Source organism: Neofelis nebulosa, chromosome 13, assembly GCF_028018385.1.
Source record: "Neofelis nebulosa isolate mNeoNeb1 chromosome 13, mNeoNeb1.pri, whole genome shotgun sequence".
Lineage (NCBI taxonomy): Eukaryota > Metazoa > Chordata > Mammalia > Carnivora > Felidae > Neofelis > Neofelis nebulosa.
Genome location: NC_080794.1, coordinates 29,365,863 through 29,392,674, shown reverse-complemented (window position 1 = coordinate 29,392,674; position 26,812 = coordinate 29,365,863). Strand labels below are relative to the sequence as shown.

Below are 26,812 nucleotides of genomic sequence, written 5' to 3'. Positions count from 1 at the left end.
TTTAATAAATTAATTATATCTGATAAATCATATTCTATATTTTGCTGTTTATGATATCCATTCCAAATCTTACAATACCATATTCCTGTGAACTGATCCTTTTTTTAAAAATTTTTTTTAATATTTATTTTTATAAATATTTAATAATAAATATTTAATATTTATTTTTGAGACAGAGAGAGACAGAGCGTGAGCAGGGGAGGGGCAGAGAGAGAAGGAGACACAGAATCTGAAACAGGCTCCAGGCTCTGAGCAGTCAGCACAGACGCGGGGCTCGAACTCACAGACTGCGAGATCATGACCTGAGCTGAAGTCAGACGCTTACCTGACTGAGCCACGCCAGGCGTCCCTATTTTTTTTTTAATGTTTATTTATTTTTGAGAGACAGACAGACGGTGTGAGTGAGGGAGGGGTGGAGAGAGGGAGAAATAAAACATGAAGCAGGCTCCAGACTCTGAGCTGTCAGTACAGAGCCCAGTGTGGTGTTCAAACCCACAAACCATGATATCATGACCTGAGCCGAAGTTATATGCTTAACCAACTAAGCCACCCAGGCACCCCTGAACTGATCTGTATTTAAAATAAATAATTTGGTTTGTTGGGGTTTCTTTCACTTTTTGTGAGTATATTACTAATAAAGTTACTGGAAACCCAGCAGAGAGCATTCAAAATTTTGATTCTACAAGTAGATGGTTTAGGAAAAGTTTGAGCGGGAGGAGCTTTGACATTAGTCAGACCCTTGCAGAATTTGCCTTCAGCCATGTGATTAAGGGCAAATTATCTAGTCTTTGAGTATGTTTCCTCATCTGTAAAATGGAGAGCATGTTGAACTAGCAAAGGGTTTGTTACATTTAAATGAAATTAACATTTTTTTTTAATTTTTTTTTTTTTTTTACCATTTATTTTTGAGACAGAGAGAGACAGAGCATGAACGGGGGAGGGGCAGAGAGAGAGGGAGACACAGAATCGGAAGCAGGCTCCAGGCTCTGGGCCAGCAGCCCAGAGCCTGATGCGGGGCTCGAACTCACGGACCGCAAGATCGTGACCTGAGCCGAAGTCGGACGCTCAACCGACTGAGCCACCCAGGTGCCCCTGAAATTAACATTTCTATCAGTTCTGTCAGTTACAAAATGTTTTTGTTGATTTTACTGATGAATATAAATAATTTACACTTAAATAGATATTTTTTAAAGGTTGAAAATAGATTTGCCCCATAAATCATACACAGTTAATTTGCATATAGTTAAGTTATATTGAACCTAAGGATGCTACTCAGCTAGGATGATTGAAGACTGGTAATGCCAACAGTCCACAGAGTCTTTAAATTTTGATTTTGTAATGTTTTGACAGGTAACAGTTGTGAGTGTCATACTATCTTCATTTTGCTTAAATCTGAGTTAAGTTACAAAACCTATCATTGGAGGTGCTTTTTTTCAGGAGTGGCCATATAGAGATAAACTTTGTATGGCCCAGGGTACATAAAATAAGTAATTTTTCTATGAATAATTGAGAACTGAAGAAATTTAGTTTTTTCTTCATTATATGGGTTTTCTTAAATTGATATGTTGTCTAAATACTTAAAATAGGCATTTAATTCTCTGGCACAGGATCTGAAATGCCACATCCAGTTTTTTACGATGCATATAAAATATTTTATTTTACATGGGTACTGTCTAAATTACCTTATTTAAAAAGTCGTTTATTTGCACGTGTTCTTGTTTTTTCCCCCTGAACACTCACCAAATGCATTGTAAAGTGTTTCTTTTTGTACCACAGCCTCTCAATTATTGAGGGAAAAAAAGTATTTCCTCTAGCTCAGTGAAATTTAAATTTTATGACTTAATATTTATCAAAAATGTATTATAAAATTAAAGATTTTTATTTTTATAAATATCTTTTGTAAGACATTCAGTTGAACCTATTTGGTATAATCAGTGACTTGTTAATAGAATTGCATTTAAAATAACCCATTCTTTTTGTAGACCTTTAACTATTTTTAGAAACAAATTATGTTTTATTTTATTTTAAAATTTATTTACTTATTTTGAAAGGCAGTACAAGCAGGGGAGGGGCAGAGAGAGAGGGAGAGAGAGAATCCCAAGCAGGCTCCACACTGACAATGCAGAGCCGCACATGGGGCTTGAACCCACAAGCCATGAGATCATGACCTGAGCTGAAGTCAGATGCTCTATCAGCTGAGCCACACAGGTGCCCCAGTAACAGATTTCAAATAGCAGTGTTTTTAAGTTTCTGATTTTAGTAATTTTAAAAAATTATCTAAGGAGTTTTATCTTAATCGGGAGATTAAGAGAATGCAAAGAGTATTTTCAAGTATATCAATATCAACAAAATGTCTGAGCTAGCTAAGTTTCTATGGAATGTACTCATTGTCCTTAACTATCAGATTTTATTGTATTTGTTATTGAAACTAAGTTTCTTCAGTTGGAACCTTAATGTGTAACAAAGGAAATTATTAATATGAACAAATTGTTGACATTCTTTTGCATTTTAAAATTAATTTCTTTTATCACGACACATATCTATTTATTTTATTTTATTTTTTATATGAAATTTGTCAATTGGTTTCCATATAACACCCAGTACTCATCCCAACAGGTGTCCTCCTCAATGCCCATCACCCACTTTCCCCTCCTCTCCACCCCCCCATCAACCCTCAGTTTATTCTCAGTGTTTAAGAGTCTCTTATGGTTTGCCTCCTTCCCCCTCTGTAACTTTTTTTTTTTCCTCCTTCTCCTCCCCCTTGGTCTTCTGTTGAGTTTCTCAAGATCCACATATGAGTGAAAATATATGGTATCTGTCTTTCTCTGCCTGACTTATTTCACTTAGTGTAACACTCTCCAGTTCCATCCACGTTGCTACAAATGGCCAGATTTCATTCTTTCTCATTGCCAGGTAGTATTCCTTTGTGTATATAAACTACATTTTCTTTATTCATTTGTCAGTTGATGGACATTTAGGCTCTTTCCATCATTTGGCTATTGTTGAAAGTGCTGCTGCCATAAACATTGGGGTACAAGTGCCCCTATGCATCAGCACTCCTGTATCCCTTGGGTAAATTCCTAGCAGTGCTATTGCTGGGTCATAGGGTAGGTCTATTTTTAATTTTTTGAGGAACCTCCACACTGTTTTCCAGAATGGCTGCACCAGTTTGCATTCCCACCAGCAGTGCAAGAGGGTTCCTGTTTCTCCACATCCTCTCCAGCATCTATAGTCTGATTTGTTCATTTTAGCCACTATGACTGGTGTGAGGTGGTATCTGAGTGCAGTTTTGATTTGTATTTCCCTGATAAGGAGCGACGTTGAACATCTTTTCTCGTGCCTGTTGGCCATCTGCTTGTCTTCTTTAGAAAAGTGTCTAATCATGTCTTCTGCCCATTTCTTCACTGAGTTATTTGTTTTTCGGGTGTGGAGTGTGGTGAGTTCTTCATGGATTTTGGATACTAGCCCTTTGTCCGATATGTCCTTTGCAAATATCTTTTCCCATTCCATCGGTTGCCTTTTAGTTTTGTTGATTGTTTCCTTTGCAGTGCAGAAGCTTTTTATCTTGATGAAGTCCAAATAGTTCATTTTTGCTTTTAATTCCCTTGCCTTTGGAGATGTGTCAAGTAAGAAATTGCTTCGGCTGAGGTCAGAGAGGTTTTTTCCTGTTTTCTCCTCTAGGGTTTTGATGGTTTCCTGTCTCACATTTAGGTCTTTCATCCATTTTGAGTTTATTTTTGTGTATGGTGTAAGAAGTGGTCTAATTTCATTCTTCTGCATGTTGCTGTCCAGTTCTCCCAGCACCATTTGTTAAAGAGACTGTCTTTTTTCCTTTGGATACTCTTTCCTGCTTTGTCAAAAATTAGTTGGCCATACGTTTGTGGGCCCAGTTCTGGAGTCTCTATTCTATTCCATTGGTCTATGTGTCTGTTTTTGTGCCAGTACATGCTGTCGTGATGATTACAGCTTGGTAGTAGAGGCTAAAGTCTGGGGTTGTGATGCCTCCTGCTTTGGTCTTCTTCTTCAAAATTACTTTGGCTATTCGGGGTCTTTTGTGGTTCCATACAAATTTTAGGATTGCTGGGGCACCTGGATGGCTCAGTCGGTTGAGCGTCCGACTTTGGCTCAGGTCATGATCTCGGTGTCCGTGAGTTTGAGCCCCTCATCGGGCTCTGTGCTGACAGCTCAGATCCTGGAGCCTGCTTCGGATTCTGTCTTTCTGTCTGTCTGTCTCTCTCTCTGTCAAAAATGAATAAACTTTAAAAATTAAAAACAAATTTTAGGATTGCTTGTTCTAGCTTGGAGAAGAAAGCTGGTGCAATTTTGATTGGGATTGCATTGAATGTGTAAATTGCTTTGGGTAGTATTGACATTTTAACAGTACTTATTCTTCCAATCCATGAGCACGGAATGCTTTCCATTTCTTTGTATCTTCTTCAGTTTCCTTCATAAGCTTTCTGTAGTTTTCAGCATACAGATCTTTTACATCTTTGGATAGGTTTATTCCTAGGTATTATATTTGTTACTCAAAGTTTCTTCAGTTGGAACTTTAATGTATAACAAAGGGAGTTATTAATATGAGCAAGTTGTTGACATTCTTTTGCATTTTAAAATTAATTTTATTTTTAGAGAGTATTTTTTTTTTTTAATTTTTTTTTCAACGTTTTTTAATTTATTTTTGGGACAGAGAGAGACAGAGCATGAACGGGGGAGGGGCAGAGAGAGAGGGAGACACAGAATCGGAAACAGGCTCCAGGCTCCGAGCCATCAGCCCAGAGCCTGACGCGGGGCTCGAACTCACGGACCGCGAGATCGTGACCTGGCTGAAGTCGGACGCTTAACCGACTGCGCCACCCAGACGCCCCAAAATTAATTTTATTTTTAATAAACAATATAATAAATTGTCTTTTTACTATACATACATATATTTTTTTTAATTTTATTTTTAAGCACTCTCTATACCCAGTGTGGGGCTCGAACTCACAACCATGAAATCAAGAGTCTTATAATAGGGGCACCTGGGTCACTCAGTCAGTTAAGCAATCTGACTCTTGATTTTGGCTCAGGTCATAATCTCTCAGTTTGTGGGTTCAAGCCCCACATCAGGGTCTGCACTTACTGAACAGGGCCTGCTTGGAATTCTGACTCCCTCTCTGTCTGCCCCTCCTCACTTGCTCTTTATCTCTCTCTCAAAATAAATTAATAAAAGAGTCTTATAATAGATTTTGATAGTAATGAAACATGACACTAATTCTGTAATGTTTTATTTTTATATTTATATTTATTTTATATTATATATATTATATATTTTATAATATATATTATATTTATATTTATTTTAAAACATAGACTCTTCTTGTCCATGTGTTATTGTTATTTGTTCATTTATTATCTTAGATTCCTCTAAAGTTAATTGTGTGGAAGAGTATGTATGAATGATCTCATGTTTTACAAAATCTCAAACTATAATGACAAGGATTGGGGAGAAATGGTGTTCACAGAATAGGTTGTTTAAACCTTATGCAAATTTTTGATGAGGACAAACCTAAGTAATAATCTTATAACATTTTATTTCTTTCTTTTTAAATGTTTATTTATTTATTTTGAGAGAGAAAGAGTGTGTGAGCGCCAGCAGGGAAGGGGCAGAGAGAGAGAATCCCAAGCAGGCTCCTCACTGTCAGCACAGAGCCTGACAGGGGGCTTGGCCTCACAAACCATGAGATCATGACCTGAGCTGAAATCAGAGTTGGACACTTACCTGACTGAGCTATCCAGCACTCTTGTAACAGTTTATTTCTAATAAAGTTAGTTAAATATAGTACTTTGCATTTAAGAAAAGGGGGGAAGTTGCTTGAAAAATAAGAATGTGTAAGGAAGAATTGAGATTGCTGAATTAAGGAATCAAAGCAAAAGAAGATTGGGGCAGTCTAATCAATATGAACTTGTAAGTCAGCATGTGGTCACATTAGAAACTAAGAGAAGAAAGTGAAATGGATGAGTATTGTATCTAGTACGATGTTCAGCTTTATTCGTGTACGTAGCATTCAACTACTTCATAGTGGATAGTGGAAAAAAAAAAAAAAAAAGGACATGTGAACCAGCATTACTTCTATGTTATATACTAACATCATTCACCTATGTTTCCAAGTCCCTTCAAGCCTATTTGAGTTATAGAAAACAATATTGCTTCAGAATAGGATGTGTAATCAAACTGCCTTTCAGAAAAGGCAGGTTTTTTTTCTCTTACGATTAGTGTTTATGTATGTCTTAATTTTGCTTTGTTAACCCCAGTGTCATAAATTTTTTTAACTTTAACAATCTGATCAACCAAAATATTAGAATATATTTAAATTTTGTGTTTCCTGAATTATAGTGAAATAGAACTTTTTTCAGGGTTTTTCTCATATATATATTTTTAAACAAATTTTTTAATGTTATTTTTGAGAAGGAGCAAGCAGGGGAGGGGCAGAGAGAGGGAGACACAGAATCTGAAGCAGGCTCCAGGCTCAGAGCTGTCAGCACAGAGCCCAATGTGAGACTCAAACCCATGAACCATGAGGTCGTGACCTGAGCTGAAGTCACATGCTCAACCGACTGAGCCTCCTGGCAGGTGCCCCTCTGCAATTAATTAATCTTGAATAATTTAGGAAAGTAATGGTTCTTGAAAATGTTGTATTACTCCCTTTCTGGTTGGAAAAGTAGTGAGGAAAAAGAATGTTATTGTGATTGTATTTGTAATCTTTTAATCCAAGATACAATATTTTTAAAGCTGTATCCATTTACCTAAGTGAGTATTCTTTGGGGAAATATTTTAATTCCAAGTTATAAATTCAAACCAATAATGATAGAAAATTATATTAAAATACTTATTTTCATGAATTTTGTTTCCCTGGTGTGTTTATTGTGATTTGAGATGTGTCTTTTGGTTAGACATGAAGTCTGAAGCTTGGTTCTATTTTATTTAGTCTGTTTTTATCAGTATTAATATTATAAGCAGTGTTTTTGTCAGGGAAAATGATTTTACTCTTTACCCAGAGAAATATATTTGATAAATAACATAAGTTATCATTAAGCCGTGAAGAGTTTGAAAACAGTAGTAATGCTCAGGGTGCCTGGCTGGCTCAGTCAGTAAGGTATGGAACTCTTGATTTTGGGGTTGTGAGTTCGAACCCCATGTTGGGCATAGAGTTTACTAAAGAAAAAAGTAAAATAAAAAATTTTTTTAAGAAAGAGAAACAGTGGGGCGCCTGGGTGGCGCAGTCGGTTCAGCGTCCGACTTCAGCCAGGTCACGATCTCGCGGTCCGTGAGTTCGAGCCCCGCGTCAGGCTCTGGGCTGATGGCTCGGAGCCTGGAGCCTGTTTCCGATTCTGTGTCTCCCTCTCTCTCTGCCCCTCCCCCGTTCATGCTCTGTCTCTCTCTGTCCCAAAAATAAATTAAAAACGTTGAAAAAAAAAAAATTCAAAAAAGAAAGAGAAACAGTAATGCTCAGTTCAGCATATTTTATTTATACAGATTAATTGGACACATTTTTAACTATAAAGAATTAACCAAAACTATGGCAACCTTTTCTGAATTGGGATTCTGTTAAGTGTTCAGTTTAGGTTTTACTTTTTTTCTTTTGTATTGATAATTTTTGGTGAAAGTCTTCAGACCAAAGTCTGTTTTGCAAATCAGAATGTGTCAAAATTAGCTAATGAAGGGCATAATTTAAAATGTTCAGTGGAACACTGAAGTTAGAACATTCACTGTAGTTAGAACATTTCTCACTTTAAATGATATTTATAGTAACATTTGAGTTCCCCAGAATTATGGATTGTCATATATTTGAACAGAGGAGATATTTTTTTAATTAAATAGTAAATGAACTTTGAAATTCATTCAGTGATGAAGATCTATATAATGAAAATAATATTAGAATGTTGTTTCACGTTATCATATTTCAGTTGGTACAAAACTGGGAAGTCATTAAGACCACAGAAACATCATAGAACTATAACTATACATGAAATTAAAATGTCTTAAGACTTTTTAAAAATTTAGAATGTTTTCACTGCTTTATAGTTTCTGGCAATATATACTTCTCTTAAATTAATTTTAACCATTTCCTTTGTATTTATTAATGAATTAAGTAATGGTAAATAGTACCAAGTGAAAGTTTTGAGGGGAGATTCCTAAACTTTTGGATTGGTCTGTAATGACTCTTTGCTTACAGTGGCAGAAAGCTTCAAGGTAGATTTTTGAGGATGATTCTTCTCTCCCCTGTCCCCCACCCTCTCTCAGTTAAGACTCAAGGATCAAGCTACATAAAGGTTGTTTTTTTTTTTTTCCCCCAAGTGTAATTTGGGAGAGAGTAAGAGCAGTAGAGGGTTAGGGGTAAAGAGAGAGAGGGGAAGAGAGAATATCCCAAGCAGGTTCCATGCTGTGAATGTGGAACCCAACCTGATTGCCAGTTCCACAATCTGAGATTAGGACCTGAGCCACCGAAACCAAGAGTTGGACACTTAACTGACTGAGCCACCCAGGTGCCCAGGGATTAGTTTGTTGTTGTTGTTGTTGTTTTAATGTTTGTTTGTTTGTTTATTTATTTATTTATTTATTTATTTTGAGAGAAAGTGAGAGTGATGGGGGGAGGAGCAGAGAGAGAGGGAAAGAGAGAATCCCAAGCAGGCTCGGTGCTGTCAGTGCAGATCCCTGCAGGCTGAGTCCCACGAATCCTGAGATCATGACCTGAGCTGAAATAAAGAGTAGGAAGCTTAATCAACGAGCCACCCAGGTGCCCCATACGGGTTTTATAGATAAAGGTAAATTATGTTATTGTTGCAGAAGGCCAAATATAGTTGTTGTATTTTTTTTTTAACATTCATTCACTTCATAAAATTGCTTTTCTGAAACAAGGAGCCATGAGATGTGGTGAATACAGGCACACATCAGAGATATTGCAGGTTCGGTTCCAGACCACTGCAATAAACTGAATATTGCAATAAAGCAAGTCAAGTGATTTTTATGGTTTCCCAGTGCATATAAAAGTTATGTTTACACTATACTGTAATCTATTTAAAGTGTGTAATAGCATTATGTCTAAAAAAGGCCAACATAAATAGCTTAATTAAAAAATATTTTGCTAAAAATTGCTAGCCATCATGTTCACTTTTAGCTGGTTGTAATCTTTTTGCTTGTGGAAGGTCTAGCCCCAGTTTTGTTGGCTGCTGACTGAGCACAGTGGTAGCTGTTGAAGGTTGGGGTGGCTGTGGCAATTTCTTTAAATAAGACAACAGTGACTTTTGCCATATTAATTGGCTGTGTTTTATCACTAATTTCTCTGTAGCATGTAATGCTATTGGATAGTATTTTACCCGACTGTGTTTTATCACTATTTTCTCTGTAGCATGTAATGCTGTTGGATAGTATTTTACCCACAGTAAAACTTCTTTTAAAATTGGAATCAGTCCTCTCAAACCCTGCAGCTGCTTTATCAATTAAGTTTATATAATATTCTGAATCCTTTGTTGTCATTTCAACAGTCGTCAGAGCTTCTTTACCAAAAGTAGATCCCTCTCAAGAAATGTCCTCATTCATTCAAGTTTTATCATGAAATTATAGTAATTCAGTCACATCTTCAAGTTTCACTTCTAATTCTAGTTTTCTTGGTATTTCTGCCACATCCGTAGTTACTTCTGTCACCGAAGTCTTGAACCCCTCAAATTTATCCATGAGAATTAGAATCAGCTTCTTTTGAATTTCTGTGGATGTTGATATTTTGACCTCTTGCCATAAATCATGAATGTTCTTCATGGCATCTAGAAAGGTGAATGCTTTCCAGAAGGTTTTCCATTTGGTCTAGATTCACCAAAGCAATCACTACCTATGGCAGCTATAGCCTTACAAGATCTATTTCTCAAAGAATAAGATTTCAAAGTTGAAATGACTCCTTGATCTACGTGTTGCAGAATAGACGTTGTATTCGCAAGCATGAAAACAACATTAACGTACATCTCCATCAGATCTCTTGGGTAGCCAGGTGTATTATCAGTGAGCAGTAATATTTTGAAAGAAATCTTTTTTCTCAGCCATAGTTTTCAACAGTGCACCTAAAATAACAGTAGACCGTGTAAACCTATGTGCTGTCATCCAGGCTTTGTTCCATTTATGGAACATAAGCATGGTAGATTTAACGTAATCCTTAAGGACCTAGAATTTTCAGAATGGTAAATGAGCATTGGCTTTAATTTAAAGTCATCAGCAAGACGCCTGGGTGGCTCAGTTGGTTAAGTGTCTGACTTAGCTCAGGTCATGATCTTGAGGTTTGTGAGTTCAAGCCCTGTGTCGGGCTCTGTGCTGACAGCTTGGAACCTGGAGCCTGCTTCAGATTCTGTCTCCCTCTCTCTCCGTACCTCCTCTGTTCTCTCTCTCTCTCTCTCTCTCTCTCTCTCTAAGAATAAGTAAATATTTAAAATGAATACATAAAGTCACCAGCTGCATTAGCCCCTAACAAGAGTCAGCCCATTCTTGGAACATTTGAAGTCAGGCATTGACTTCTCTCTAGCTATGAAAGTTCTAGATGGGATCTCCAATAGAAGGCTGTTTCACCTACATTGAAAATCTGTTGTTTATTGTAGCACCTTCATTCATTATCTTTTAACAAAGTCTTCTGGATAACTTGCTGCAGCTTCTACATCAGCACTCGTTGCTTCACCTTGCACGGTTATGTTATGGAGAGGGTTTCTCCCCTTAAAGCTCATGAACCATCCTCTGCTAGCTTTAAACTTTTCTTCTGCAACTTCCTCACCTCTCTCAGCCTTCAGGGAATTGAAGAGAGTTAGGACCATGCCCTGGATTAGGTTTTAGTTGAAGAGAATGTTGTGGCTGGTTTGACCTTCTGTCCAAACTACTAAAACTTTTCCCATATCAGCAATAAGACTATTTTGCTGTCTTAATCATTCGTGTTTTCGCTGGAGTAGCACTTTTTTTTTTTAAGTTTATTTATTTTGAGGAGGGGGGGAGCAGGGGAGGGGCAGAGAGAGAGGGAGAGAGAGAGAATTCCAAGCAGCCTCTGCGCTATCAGCACAGAGCCTGACACAGGGCTCAATTCCATGATCTGTGAGATCATGACCTGACCTGCAATCAAGAGTTGGACGCTTAATGGACTGAGCCACTGAGGCGCCCCTAGAGTAGCACTTTAAATTTCCTCCAGAATTTATCCTTTTCATTCACAACTTGGCTAATTGTTTGGCATAAGAGGCTACCTTTCAGCCTGTCTCAGTTTTCGTCATGCCTTCCTCACTAAGCTTAATCATTTCTGGCTTTTGATTTGAAGTGAGAGATGTGTGACCTCTTTTCACTTGAACCTTAGAGGCCATTGTAGGGTTATTAATTGGCCTGATTTCAGTATTGTTGTGTCTTAGGGAATATGGAGGCCAGAGGAGAAGGAAAGAAAAAGGGAGTGGCTGGTTGGTGGAACAGTCAGAACACATGCATTTATCAATTGCATTCGCTGTCAAAATGGGCATGGTTCATGGTGCCATAAAAGTTACAATAGTAACATCAAAGATCACTGAACACAGATCACCATAACAAATATAATATTAATGAAAAATAAATATTCTGAGAATTACCAAAATGTTTTGCAGAGACACGAGGTGAGCAAATGCTGTTGGAAAATTACACCAGTGTGGACTTAGTCAAGACAGGGCTATCACAGATCTTCAATTTCTTAAAAAAAAAAAAAAAAAAGGCAGTATTCCTGAAGCACAATAAAATGAGGCATGCATGTAAAACAATCTAGAAAGATTAGTAGGTTATTTTAACCTGGACAATGTCAGAAAGGAGGTTTTCTAGAAGGGTGATACGTTTATTTTCATAGTAATGTATTGACAAGATTGTTAAGACTATGGCAAAAAGACTTTGGAAGAAAGAAACAGTATAAACGTAAGCCCTTAAGATAAGTAGAAGAAAGAGTCTATTTTTTGTTTTATGTGCTTGTAATCATAACCTAAGCCCCACTTACAGATTCATTGCTGACCTCAGGTTTGCTCACTGATTTCTACAAGAAGTCAATGCCTTTGATTGTGTTTGGCAATAATTTATTAAGGCCACCCAAGCTATTTGCAACAGGTCATTGCTTCTAATGCTTGCTTTTTTAGAAGTGAGGCTTAATTTTCATTGAAGTCTGTTTTCTCAAAAAAGAAATCACACAAATTAAGGATCAGGGTTCAGTGAATTATATATTTCTGGTTCAGGTACCAGCTTATTTCTGATTCATGTACATTGTGGTCTTGCATAGTGTTTCTGTTTTTTTGTTTTTGTTTTTTGTTTGTTTTTGGTTTTTTAGTGTTGATATATGTCTCCAACATTCTTGACTCTAAAATAGTGATATTTTAGGGCACCTGGGTGGCCGAACATCCGACTCAGCTCAGGTCATGATCTCCTGGTTTGTGAGTTCAAGCCCCACATCAGGCTTACTGCTGTCAGTGCACAGAGACAGTTCAGATCCTCTGTCCCCTTCTCTCTGCCCCTCCCCCACTTGCACTCACTCTCAAAACTAAATATTTAAAATATTGATGTTTTATTTATATACAGGTAATCAAGTAGCTCCTAAATTATTATAATTTAAACTTCTGCCTAAAGCTTATAATTTTAGTAATGATAATAAATCCCAAAGACTCAACGTCTTATCATATAATGTGTTGTAAAGAGTTTAGTCACCAAAATTGATTCACATTTATGTTTTGGAAACATTTTAGAAGTAACAGCATTATTTTTATTCAGAAAATACCAGGTAAACTATTTGAAAGCAATTGATCATTTCTCTCAGAAGTATATGGAGACAATTTTGTGGCAAGATGAAGTAACATTTTCTTCCTCTTCAGCCCTAATGGTTTTCTTTTTCAGAGTATCCTATAGTTAGTGCTTGGAGGACATAAAAGAAACAAAGAATTTTTCTCCATATATGTATCCCTCTTTGGGTCCTCCCCTCCTCTGTGTTTTGTTTTGTTTTGTTTTTCAGTGAGTATCTATGTTCCTTATAAATAAGATTAAGTTAATCTCCCCATACAGAAACAGTTATATTACCTCCTCATTGAGAAAGCACTCAGTTTTCAATGTTTATTTTTTTTTAACGTTTCCTCATTTTTGAGAAACAGACAGAGCGCAGTTGCGGTGGGAGGAGTGCAGAGAGAGAGCGGGAGACACAGAATCCAAAGCAGGCTCCAGGTTCTGAGGTGTTAGCCCAAAGCCTGATGCAGGGCTTGAACTCACAAACCACAAGATCATGACCTTGGTAAGTCAGTTGCTTAACCGACTAAGCTGCCCAGGCACCCTCAATCTTTTTTTTTTTTTTAATAAAGATTTATTTCTTTATTTTGAGAGAGACAGAGACAGCACGAGTGGGGGAGGGACAAAGAGGGAGGGAGAGAGAATCCCAAGCACACTCTGTGCTGTCAGCACAGAGCCTGACGTGGGACTTGAACTCAAAAAATTGTGAGATCATGACCTGAGCTGAAACCAAGAGTTGGATGCTTAACCAACTGAGCCACCAAAGTGCCCCCAATCTTTTCTCTTTTTTAATGCATATTTATTTTTGAAAGAGAGAGAGAACAGGGAATGTGTGCTGCACACAAACAGGGGAGAAGCAGAGAGAGAGGGAGACAGAGGATCTGAAGCAGGCTGTGTGCTACTAACACAGAGCCCGATGTGGGGTTTGAACTCCCAAACCGTGAGATCACGACCTGAGTTGGATGCTTAATCAACTGAGCCACCCAGGCACATCTCAGTTTTCAATCTTAACTTCTAACCAGAGATTTAAAAAATTTATACCTCATATGTGTATAGTCCTGTAAACTACCATTGTGATTACAACTCAAAGCTCCAGTTGTGTTTACATTTCTTATTTTATGAAAAGGATGAAACATTTAGCTCTAGGATCCTATGCAGTTAGTAGAACCTTCTGGATATTAGATAATTTGTTATTCTCTTGTGATTAAGTGATGATGCTGTGAAATGGATGGAATTGAAAACATGAAAAATGTGGGGGGAAACCACAGTGGTGTTTTCATTTTATGCCTGGACAAACTTAAAATGACTTCCTATTGACATGCTGGATATCGTCTTAAATGACTAGAAGGCATCACTTACCTTTAGGCCACAATGTCTGATGAAGATACTTATAGAAAAGTTAGTTTTGAGAAGAAACATAATACACCAAAATATTTCTAATTTTCTGTAAGTTGTTGACTGAAATTGGTTTGTTTGGATCAGTGTAGGGTGAAAGCCGTTCATCATTTTTTTTTTGTTTTTGTTTCTAAATAAAAATAAAACTAATGCTGAGAATATTGTTTAAAAAACATATATTTAAAAGTTATCAAATATTGAAATGTTGGGGACTGCTGTTTGTCTTGGTACAACAGAATCATTTTTAACCAATAAAAATACACCTAAATGTCACTTAGACTTTCTGAACGTTACTCCCATTTCCAGAACTGTTTTCCCATTGGTGGCTATTAATTGAAAATAGAATTTAGGAGTGCTTGGGTGGCTCAGTCAGTTAAGCATTAGACTTTGGCTGAGGTCATGATCTCCTCCTAGTCAGTGGGTTTGAGGCCTGTGTCTGACTCAGAGCCTAGAGCCTGCTTAATATTCTGTGTCTCCCTCTCTGTCTGCCCTTCCCCCACTCATGCTCTGTATCTCTCTCTTTCTCAAAAATAAACAAACATTTATTTTTAAATTAAAAAAGAAAAGGAACTAGAAGTTAATTGTAGTGACGATTTACCTCATTTTTTTGAGAAATTAATAGAAATTAGATTTTTTGATTTCAGGACATAATTTAGAATGAACGTATCACATTATTTCCTTGATTATATGAGTGAAGAAAGAATTGTGTGGATAATAGAAAACATTAGTCCATTCTCTTTGTCATTTGAATCTTTATGATTTTAGTTTTTTCAATGTTTATTTATTTTTGAGAGAGAGTGTGCAAGCTCACAAGCGGGGGAGGGGAAGAGAGAGGGGAAAACACAGAATTGGAAGCCTGATGTGGGGCTTGAACCCTGAACTGTGAGATCATGACCTGAGCCAAAGTCAGACACTCAACCAACTGAGCCACCCAGGCGCCCCTATGATTTTGTTTTTGAAAGATAGATATTATGTTTATTTGATTTAAATCATAGTCTAGATTCTAGGCTTCTGAATTAACCAAAATAAACCAGGAATTATGAAAATATGTATACACAGGACTTAATTATCTATGGATTTTAATTATGTAAAACTTTTAAATCTGCATGTCTTAACATATATGTACAGAAATTTTAAAATCTCTGGTATTCTTAACAAATCAGACATGTGAAGCATAGCATTAATGTTGGAACACTATCTTTAGGAAAATTTTCTCTTTTCAATGCACATACCTGTTTTTACCCTCCAGTGAAGTCCACAGATGTGGATGGTACCAATCTTTGTATTTAATGAGTATAATTCCCATTGTCCTAAGAGAATTAAACTTTATCTTTCAAAGTAGGTGATTTTTCTACCCTGAAACCAGATATATTGTTATATTTGGAACACTAAACATGGCACAGGAATATATCAGGGAAACTTCATTTATTTGTGAAAGCTTTAAAAAATGACTTACCTCAGTATATTTTTTCTTTAATTATTAATGAGAAGAATTTGGTCATTGAGTTATTTTCCTGTGCTCATATGTGTGTGTGTGTGTGTGTGTGTGTGTGTGTGTGTGTAAGATGCAGCCATTTATGGATACAGAGTTTACAGTCAATTTACCATCAAATTGCATTGCCTTGATTAGAAGTTTCTAATCTTGCTTTGTACCAGTAATTTATTCTTATTTTAAATCCTGGGTAGGCAGACTACTACCACATGCCAAATCCATCCAGACACCTGTTTCTATAAGGCCTTTTCTTTTCTTTTCTTTTCTTGCTGGTAAAATATTTAGGTCTTTTACATTTTTAAACAGGAAAAGAGTGAAAGGAAGAATAATATGTCATGGCACGTGAATGTTCTGTGACATTCAAGCTTCACAGAATGTCAGTAAATAAAGGTATTAGAAAACAGCCTTACTCTTTCATTTGTGTATTGTTCATGGTATTGTTTGGCAGCTTGTGGTGCTACAGTAGTAGAGTGGAGTCCTTGCATTGGAGATAGTATGACCCTCAAAGCCTAATCTACTTTTACTCTCTGGCCAAGTTAGGAAAAGTTTGCCAACCCTTGGTTTAAATCATGAAAATATGTGGAGGCTTTCATTGATAGATTTAGTTAAACTGCAGATGGTTTAGGCAACTCTGCTTTTTCTTTTTTAAGATCTTTGTAGTAGTTCTCAGACTAAGTAGATTTCCTGTTCCAGTAAATCCTTACTAACAAAGTGGATTCTTTTATAAGTTATACAGGAATTGTTGTGATAGCAGTGGATGTCACTCTTGACCTATGTGGACTTAACATTCATGTTTTTTAACTGTTGGCTAGCAACCCCAGGGATCTAAGGACCGGCAATTATTTGTAGTTTTGCTGAAGCATGAATTTAAATGATGACTGTGGGAAAATGGCATGGCAATGAATGTTCAGTTACTTTACCTGACATTCAACATACAGGTAGTTGCTTTTATGAATAACTCTTATAAAATACAATCAAGTGTCATTTTTTTTTTATGGGGAAGTGTGTGTAATATGGGATTTAAGAGGTTACTACAAAGGTCAAGGATTTTATTGTAGGGGAAAAAATCATTCCATTACTAAGCCACATATCAGTATCAGTTTGAAAGCAGGTATTAGGTCATTCTGTAACAGAAATTGTCCAAAGGGAGAGAAACTTAGTTTTGTGATATTGTATTCTAAAATGAAAGTGCTATTCTAGACATCGGTTAGGACTTTAGAGCAAATCTGTTATAATTAAGCCAATCTACTCAGTCACCTAGATAGAAACTAACAGCTGGTATATTCTCTGATTCAAGCCTCTGTTGGCTGTTCTGTCAGTAGTTCCATCCAGAGTGTATGTGACATAAAGAAAATATTTGTTGAATCAGTAAGGAGCACTGTGTTATGGTAAGATAAATCATTTCCTTATTATCTTAGAAAATTTGTTCACATATATTTTGAACACTGTCATAATATTCCTGTTCTTAAACCTAGTCAGGCATATCTGAATATCTTAGTCCTGTGATCTTATTTTTTATGCTATTATAATTATAACAATGTAAATTAAATATAAATTATAATTTTTTTCCTTTGAACTGGAATGAAGTAGAGAATTGGTTCAAAAATAAGGGTAGTACAGTAGTCTTAATGTCAAAGTACAGATTCTAACCTGATTTTAAAATTTTTTATATTTTGAGGAATACTTTAAAAAAAAAATATTCCATCATATTCTTCTCTACACAAGAAAAAAAATCTGTTTTTTTTTATTACCTCAGATAGTAATTTAGGGCAGTGTTTACCTAGAAATATACCATTTCAGAGTCTGTAGGTCATGATGAAGTCATATTGCCAAAATATTCTCTTTTATGCTTTCTGATTGTAAGACTGCATCAGTTTGGGGCACCTGGGTGGCTCAGTCGGTTAAGCGTCCGACTTCAGCTCAGGTCATGATCTTACACTCCGTGAGTTCACGCCCCGCATCGGGCTCTGTGCTGACAGCTCGGAGCCTGGAGCCTGCTTCGGATTCTGTGACTCCTTCTCTCTCTGCCCTTCCGCCTCTCACTCTGTCTCTCTCTCAAAAATAAATAAACATTAAAAAAAATTAAAAAAAAAAAAAAAAGACTGCATCAGTTTAACATCCAAAGTCTCCCCTCTTAGATAAGTGTTAGACTGTTGCTACCTGTGAATTTCACATAACTAATGTGAGGGGGGTTACAGAAAGATAACTTCCACCTGACTCTGTTCAATTCTTCACTTGACCCATTCTGACTTCATAAGATAAAGTTGCCTTTTACTTCTTACATATAATGTGAAGAAATATATCAAATTTTGAAAGGCAGTTATAGTAAACAGTCTTATTCATTCCTTTTCATTGTACTAACTCAGGGGAGAAAGAGTAGGTGAAAAGAGCCTGAGCTCTCTAGAGTTACAGAAGTAGATTAAAATGCTATATCTCTCCATCATATCCTGATTATATGACCATGGACCTCTCTGGGTATATGACATGTAAATGGGCATAATAATTTAGACCTCAGAAAAGTGTTGTAAAAGTTGATTTGTATGGAAAGCACCTAGTATGGTAGCATGGTATCTGCCATGGTAAACATGCAATCATGTTAGCTGTTGTTATTTATAGTCAGGTACCCCACTGATGTTTAATTAGAGCAAGCTTCTGCTCTCTTTGCAAACAGAGGAACAGCACACAAATGAACCGTAAAGGTCCAGAACCTAATCACTTAAGTAATTGTTTAGAACTTTCCTGTGTTTTCTATATAAGCTTCTAGTTAAAACAAATCTTGTTGATCTGGTTAAGTCATTTGCTGGAGGTTATAATTCATAGAATAATATATTGGATAGAATTTATGGAGGAGAGGAGATTCACAGAGGGTGCTGTTGCTTCACTCTCTGGGTGATTTGTTTTGGGGAAATTAAAGAATACATATTATTTTAGTCAATATAAAAATTATGTGTATAGGTAACTTAATTACTAAAGAGTGAAGTACTGTGTAATTTTTTAAAATCTCATACCAACTCAGGGCACAGCTGAAGTTCTTTATTAACCAGTTGTATTCCAAAAGATTCTGAATAATCATATTAATAATTAATACTAATTACAGATCCTTAGTTTCAGTTCTCTGCGAGTTTGCCTTATAGACTGTATCTGATTTTTAGCACTTTCACAAAATTGTTCAAGTCAATAAATGGAAAAAAAACCCACCTTGTTTGGCTACCTGGTAGTGGCTCTTGTAAGATTTGATCCTTTGTCCTTTAAAATGGGAATGATGACTACAATAGAAATACCTGTAACTTAGCACAATTCAAGAAGGAGTACTCCAGCAACAATAGGACTGTCATAACTGGACAGTATGTTGGGATAATTTTCTTGGATTTTAACTAATTTAGTAATACATGTCATCCAGTACCATAGATAATTAAGAATTAGATGTCTTAAGAAAGCTAATTGTTGTTATTTTTTTAAAAATCTTATTGTAAAAACACATTCATTAAGATGGAAAGAGGCAGATATTAGTGACTGCTTTATAGATGAGGAAATTGGTCCATAGAAATTTGATCTATAAGGTCATTTCAGTAAATACATTCAAGTTGTCAGTTTTTAATGGTGTGTTTTTCTCACTAGAAATGGGTCATTGTTGAGGAGATATTTGTATGTTTAATGATCCTGGAAATATAGCCTGTTATCTTAATGTTTTAAATAAAATATAAATAAATGTTGAGCAAATTATATATCCCAGTAGGTGTGTTGTTGTTTTTTTTTTTTTTTAAGTAAACTCTACACCTAATGTGGGGCTTGAACTCATGACCCCAAGATCAAGAGTCACATGCTGTACTGACTGAGCCAGCCTGGCCCCCTATGCCTAGTAGTTTTAAACTGTGAAGTTTCATGGGTTTCTTTCTTTTTTTTTTTTTAAAATGTTTCTTTATTTTTGAAAGAGAGAGAGAGAGAGACAGCATGAGCAGGGGAAGGAAGGACAGAGAGAGAGGGAGACACAGAATCGGAAGCAGGCTTGAGGCTCTGAGCTGTCAGCACAGAGCCTCACTGGGTGGGGTGAGGGGGCTCGAACTCACAAACTGCGAGATCATGACCTGAGCCAAAGTCAGATGCTCAACCGACTGAGCCACCCAGGCACCCCTCTTTTCTTTTTAAATGTTTATTTACTTATTTTTGAGAGAGAGAAAGAGAGGGAGACACAGAATCCTTAGCAGTCTTCAGGTTCTGAGCTGTCAGCACAGAGCCCAACACGGGGCTGAAACTCATGAACTGTGAGATCATCACCTAAGCTGAAGTCAGATGCTTAACTGACTAAGCCACCCCAGCGCCCAAAACCGTGAAGTTTCACTACAGGAAACTGGTTTTTTAGACCATACCCATGACTGTCTGTGAAGTATTGCCAGTGTTGCTTTAACAGCAGTTTATACCCCTTCTACCCCAAAGTATGAAAGATTGGAAGTAGTAGACCATAGTAAACTTAAAATAAGTCAGCAGTGGGGCATCTGAGTGGCTCAGTTGGTTACGCGTCTGACTTCGGCTCAGGTCAAGATCTTACGGTTCATGAGTTCAAGCCCCACGTCAGGCTTGAGCTGACAGCTCAGAGCCTGGAGCCTGCTTCAGATTCTGTGTCTCCCTCTGTCTGAACCTCCCTTGCTTGCACTCTGTCTCTTGCTCTGTCTCAAAAATAAATAAACATTAAAAATTAAAAAAGAAGTCAGCAGTGACACCCAGGTGATTGTGTAGTGTTTTTCTAGACAAGTGCCCATCTTTTTTTCCAATTAAATGTCTAGAATAAGGGAAGAGTGGTTATAATAAAGACAGGTGTTTAGAGAAGATTCATAGCTGTGGAAACAAAACCAGAATGCACATGTTTGAAGAACTATAAGGTAGGGAAGTGATTAGACTTGTTTGTTGACTTTGAAGAGTTAAGCTTGGATCTGTGTGTGGAAGCTAAAGTAAGGAAGACTTTGAAAGAACTTGATAGTTGTCAGAGCTATCTGGAAATGGTAATGGTTTTCCTTGGGAGATAGAATGTTTCCTTTGTTTTGTTGTCATAGAATAGACTGTCACCTGGTGTGCATCAAGAGGTTTAGAGTCTGAACTTTTCCATGGTATTTTCTGTTCCTAAAATAAAGAGGGTAAGTAAGTGTGCAGTGTATTATTAAAGAGGTGTGGAAAAAAGGTATTGCTAGAAAGTTTCTTTACAAAAAAGAAGACCTGTCATGGACATTCCACCCCCTCCCCCAAAATGACAGATTTTATCTACATTTTGTATGATACTTTTCCACTCTAGTATTTCCTTCTGTAAAGTAGCATTTCAGTTTATTTGCGAAGGAATATAGTTGATAACTTTGAAGGCCTGTATTTCTTCCTCTTGGTTGGTATTCACTAGGTATAAATGAAATATACCTAGTGTATTTGCCACACTATTATTGCAAAAATACATACATGATAGCCCCTTAAGGTCATCATGAGATGAGAAGAAAAAGCTTTATTTAGATAAACTTTAGACTAGAAGACTGAAGTATGACCTGCTTGATTAGGGGTCCTTCTTTGTACTCTTCAGCTACTTTTCGACTTTTCCAAATTGCCACATTATTTTTATTCACCAGATAGAATTCCCTTCACTCTGCTCCCTTCTGTTCACTGGTTTCCATGATCTGCCAGTCCACTTTCATAAGGGCCGCCAATTGACAGTGCTGCTTTGTTGTTCTTCCCAGCTCTACTCTAGGGCTCCTGCCGCTGACCTCAAATGCAGGAGCAGCAGAGGTGCTTTGAGAGAGAGAGAACAGAATGTCAAAGAGTCCAGCGGGGGACCAACAGATTGTGGGAAACCATGTGACTGTGTGATTCACATCTCCAAGGAGAGAGAACCGGTTGTTTCTATGTCTAGATCCACCCTGTTATGAGGATAATACCATCAATAATGTAATTTTAATTGCCTGGATGCTTTGACACTGGGTTTTAGCAGTGAAGTTACTGGTCAGATGAGTTTGAGTAGAACTGAATTTGATGGCATTTAAATCAAGAGAGTGGATAATGACTTTTGTAGTTTAAAACATTTTAGGCATTATGGGAAGAGGGTAATTCATCTATGTATATATGTATTGTCACTAAAATATTCAACTCGATTCTTTTGCTACCAGCCTTAGATGACCTGATGCTATTTGGTTTGTATATTGCTTCTCATCCTGAAACCCTTAAAAATGTGACTTATCTAAGGCCACACTTAAAGTTAGAAAACACATTAGTAAATTTCAAATTTTGTCTAGGATTGTTGTCAAGGATCAAATCTTACATAGGTTAATTTCTTATGCTCTGCTGTTATGTAATTGCTAATGAACTATAACTTATGAATTTGTGTTTTTACATACATTTAGATGAAGGAATTTTCTTCAATCCTTAGAAAATATAGGAGGGAGAGTTCGTAATATTAACGTTAGGACAGCGTAACATGGACCTTTCTTTTAATCTGTAATTCTAGGACGACATAGACAGCCTAAACCCAGTTCTCAGGGACAACCCGCAACTTCAGGAAGAAGTGAAAGTCTGGGTAAAGGAACAAAAGGTTCAGGAGATTTTTATGCAAGGTAACTATTTTGAAGTTCTGCATTAAATTTTTTTGGAACTGGGCAGTTTTTCATGTTTGGTTTTGGTTGTTCAATTACATGCAATATAAATAGAAGACCCAGTTTAATATTTTGAGTTCTGTCCAGTTGAAGGAAAATAGCAAAATCATAATTTCAGTAGAAAGCTCATAACTTCACCAGCTTACTAGCTCATCTGAGTTAAATGACTGGCATGAAATTATAACCACACAGGTGTTTTGTTGATAGGAAAATTTCCATATTACAGAATAAAGTTAGGTGTGTCCTTCCTGGAGAAGGAAGCATTGTTTGAGTGAAGGATTGCCCAAAGCCACAAATGATTTCCTTTGAAGAATGCTGTTAGTATCTGATAAAAGTGGCCTATTTCAGTTCACCTTCCTCAGCAATGACCATCATACTAGTTTTAGTTTTGTTTCTTTTTTTAGTAAGTTATAAATTTGTCTATAACATGTGACTTTCAAACCAGTGGGGTTTTATAATTCTTAGTGATTTCTTTTTCTATTTGTAAAATCATATAAGCTTTTTGTGACATTGAATTGAAACTAGGACAGTATGGCATGAAGTATTGATACTTTGTTGAATGGTTTTAAAAAGGAATTTTGTTTTTAAATACCCATATTTATCTCAACCCTCAACTTCCATGTCATTTAACTTCAGTTATAATAGAGATCATCTCTAAGGTGTGGCTACTCTGCTTTGTATGGGTACTTATAGAGCAGATCATCTATGTATTAAATTCTTCTTAGGCTAAATATTCTTTAAAACTTACTATAGAGAATATGAAAAAATGCATAGAAATAGTATATTTCAGCAAACTTCCATGTGCCTATCTTCCAGCCCTAACAGCTATAAAACCTTGGTTGGTCCCGCCCCATCCACGCTCCTGTTTCCTTCCATCAAATTCAGTCATCGCCGAATTTTTTAAACAAAGCCAGCATACCATTATTATGCCCCCCCCCAAAATTAATGGTTCTTTAATATTAAATACTGGATACTCAAGTTCAAATTTTCACTTATTTTGTAAATGTCTCAAATGACTTTTAACAGGTTTGATTGATTTTTATTATTTTATTTATTTATACATTTTAAATCAGGGGATCCAAAAAATGTCCACAATTTAATGGGTTGATGTGTCCCATCTCTTTTCCTCTTTTCCTTGCAATTTATTGAAGATGCCAGGCTAATATATTTTAGCAACTTTTGTTTTCTTACCCTATTTATAGTGGTGAAAAATTGAGGCAGTATAGTCCCTGTTCAACCTAAGCAGAATTATTTGAGGCTGACTCTAAATTGTGTTTTGTGGTAGGAATAAGACAGTTAAAAATTGAAAATTGTGCTAATAGAAATTGAAAATTGATCATACTTATTCTGTAAGCTGTTGCTATATTACATTCTTAGAGTCTTATTCTTCCACAGTTAGAAAAGACTAGAGTTTGTATAATCGATTATCATGGCTCCGAATATATTTAATTTATAGGTCAAGTGGAACATTTTCTATACATTTGTTAATTGACTTATATTTCAGGCCAACATTAGCATAGTTTTGTTTTGAAACTGGCAAATAAATATTAAACCATTAATTGGTATGTTAAATGGCTTATAACTGTATGCCCAGGAATTAAAAATCAATTCATTCCTAGATCTCTCACCTAAATGTTTTATTTGACCTGTCAACTTCATATTCTTAATTTTTATAAGAGGCAAAATAATGAGAATTAAAGAAGATTAAGCACTTCACATTTTGAAAGCGTTTGTAAATTGTCCATGTATAATGCTGTCATCAAGGTGTATCAGTTTCCATCCGATCCCTCACAGTTCTTGTTAAACTTTTAAATATTTGATACCATTTTAGTACCTGAATTGAAGAAATTTTTATCTCCCATTATTCTCTTCTGTGGACTGACTTTTGTTTTAATAGGTAAATGTGAATATATGCAGATATATATTATTATTATTTAATCCTTCCCTTTAAAAAGTGAGTTTAATCTAAAAGTACACCATAGTTCTTTATTTAGAATGCCTTTTAGTGCCATATTTATAACTCACTTAATAATCTCTGTATGTTGCAAGACTTTGGCAGCTTTTTCTAGCTGTCAACAGAAGAATTAAAATTTGTAGTTGTTATGTAGAGTTTTGGCAACTAGAAAACTCAAGATAATGGAATCCCAAATTACCTTTTCATTTCAGCCACGTAGTCCTGTACCCCACACCTATTAAGTAGCTTTGTAGCCTTATGACTTTCTAGATGACTATAACTTTACATTTTATATTGTCCTTTTATTAACTCGTGATGCCAGAAATAGTCTTTCTGACTTAAAGTATTTTATTTCCATTGAGTTAGAACATAATATGTGTAGTAGAGTGTGTGTAATGATAACTTCACAGTGATCTGGCGCTAAGGTATATGTAGTCACTTCTAATACATTTTTTAAAAACCAGTATTTGAAAATGATATTACTCATCTATCACAAAGCTCCTGTTTCTCCTAAAAGGTATTCTTCAATGAAAATGTCTCCATTTAAGATACCCCTATTTCTTGTGTGTGTGTGTGTGTGTTTTTTTAAGGTCCTTATTCCTTAAATGGATACAGAGTGAGAGTATATAGACAAGACTCTGCCACCCAGTGGTTTACTGGCATAATTACTCATCATGACCTCTTCACTCGCACCATGATCGTTATGAATGATCAGGTAACTAGTCCAACTAATAATACTTTTGAAGAGAGATACTTACAATTCAGATAGTCCATGCCTCCCAAAAAATGGTTCAATAAGTTTGCAGTAAATAATTTTCATCTCTTAAGTTTTTTCTGTAGTAATATACTTCTAATAAGTTTAAGTGTATCTGATGTTTATTAGAGGTCACTTTAGGTCACAGTGAGATAGTAATACCAAATTTATTTCAACACTGATCAAATAAGTCTCTGAAATAGAAGCATCAAACTCTTTTGAGTATTCTTTTTTTTTTAATCCTTTCATCAGCTAATATTTTCTTTCTTAAAATCTGTTTTTCTATCTCCAGTAATAAATGTATTTCCCAAATGATTGCTTTTCACTAATGAAAACTAATGCACACCATTGTAGTTCTTTTCAAGTCAAGTTTCATAGTTGGTATGCTCCCTTAAGTATTAAGGATATAAATTTCATATGAAGTTTTTTAAATTTTTTTATCTTATTATTTTTTTAATGTTTATTTATTTTTAAGAGAGAGAGAGAGACAGTGCGAGCGGAGATGGGCAGAGAGAGAGGGAGACATAGAAACAGAAGCAGGTTCCAGGCTCTGAGCTGTCAGCACAGAGCCTGACGCAGGGCTCAAACCCACGGACCGCGAGATCATGACCTGAGCCAAAGTCGGACGCTTAACCGACTAAGCCACCCAGGCACCCCTCATGTGAAGTTTTAAAGAACAGTCTGAAAGTCTTGATTTCAAATCTTTCAAAGCTGTAGCTAAAAAAAAAAAATATTTACACCTTGCTACCTGAGTGGATTGTGGAGGGTTTCTGAATAATTGAGTACCCCTTTAGAAACAGTTCAAATGCTTTGCTTAAAATTTTAGCCAAATTGCTGAATAAATTATATTGGTTAATTGTATTTATTTGTTTTTCCTAAAATGGTGGCAAACTTTCATTTCTTAATGGAACATAGAATTGCCTTTAGTTTTTTAAAATAGTTACTTGTTTAACATGTCTTTTTAAAAAATCATTACCATTTGTATTCATTTACACAATTTTTGTCATTTTCTTCTTAAGTTCTACTTTCCTAGTTTTATTTTATAGCTGCTTTTTGCAAATTCCTTTTTTTTTTTCATTAAAATATTTATTTTAATGTTTATTTATTTTTGAGAGAGAGAGCATGCGAGCAGGGGAGGGGCAGAGAGAAGGGGAGACACAGAATCTGAAACAGGCTCTAGGCTCCTAGCTGTCAGCGCAGAGCCCAATGTGAGGCTCAAACTCAGACTGAGATCATGACCTGAGCTGAAGTCAGACGCTTAACCAATTGAGCCACTCAGGTACCCCTTAACTTTTAAATTTTTTCAAAGTTTATTTATTTATTTTGAGAGCAACAGAGGGAGTGGGGGAGGGGTAGAGAAAGAGAGAGACAGAGAAATTCTAAGCAGGCTCCGTGCTGACAGCACAGAGCCCAGTGCAGGGCTTGAACCCATAAAACCATGAGATGGTGACCTGAGATGAAACCAAGAGGCAGATGCCCAACCAACTGAGCTATCCAGGCACCTGTAGAAATTCCTATTTTTAAAATACATTTTATGACTTGGCGTTATACTCCTAATTGATTCTTAGCCTTGCTTTTTTTAAGATATACTTGCAATAAATATATTTGCTTTTAAATTTTTGGTTAGCAGAAGAAACAGTAGGTTTCAGAATGTTAAACAAGCTAATATTATGTTTGATGACTAAAACTGATTTATTGCAAGTCTGACAGTATCTTATGAATTAAGTATCCCAAACTGATTTTTAAACATTTTCTACTCAGTAGTTATACCTAATATTATATCGACTAGCTGATTGGATTTAATTTTTGTTCTTGTTTTGTGTTG

At 36.1% G+C, this 26,812-nt stretch overlaps 1 protein-coding gene across 6 annotated transcripts in view; it reads left to right on the top strand.

Annotated features, from left to right (window-relative positions):
• The window catches only part of JMJD1C (jumonji domain containing 1C), a 264,455-nt gene that overhangs the window by 196,123 nt on the left and 41,520 nt on the right, over positions 1 to 26,812 (top strand). For 3 of the 6 annotated variants that reach the window (XM_058696459.1, XM_058696457.1, XM_058696463.1), the window contains exons 4-6: positions 22,135 to 22,240; positions 24,111 to 24,176; positions 24,824 to 24,948. In XM_058696459.1, the coding sequence (XP_058552442.1) occupies positions 22,135 to 22,240; positions 24,111 to 24,176; positions 24,824 to 24,948 (297 nt within the window). Of the gene's footprint in view, positions 1 to 22,134; positions 22,241 to 24,110; positions 24,177 to 24,823; positions 24,949 to 26,812 lie in introns of those variants that run through there. The other 3 variants (XM_058696458.1, XM_058696461.1, XM_058696462.1) reach the window with 3 other exon arrangements.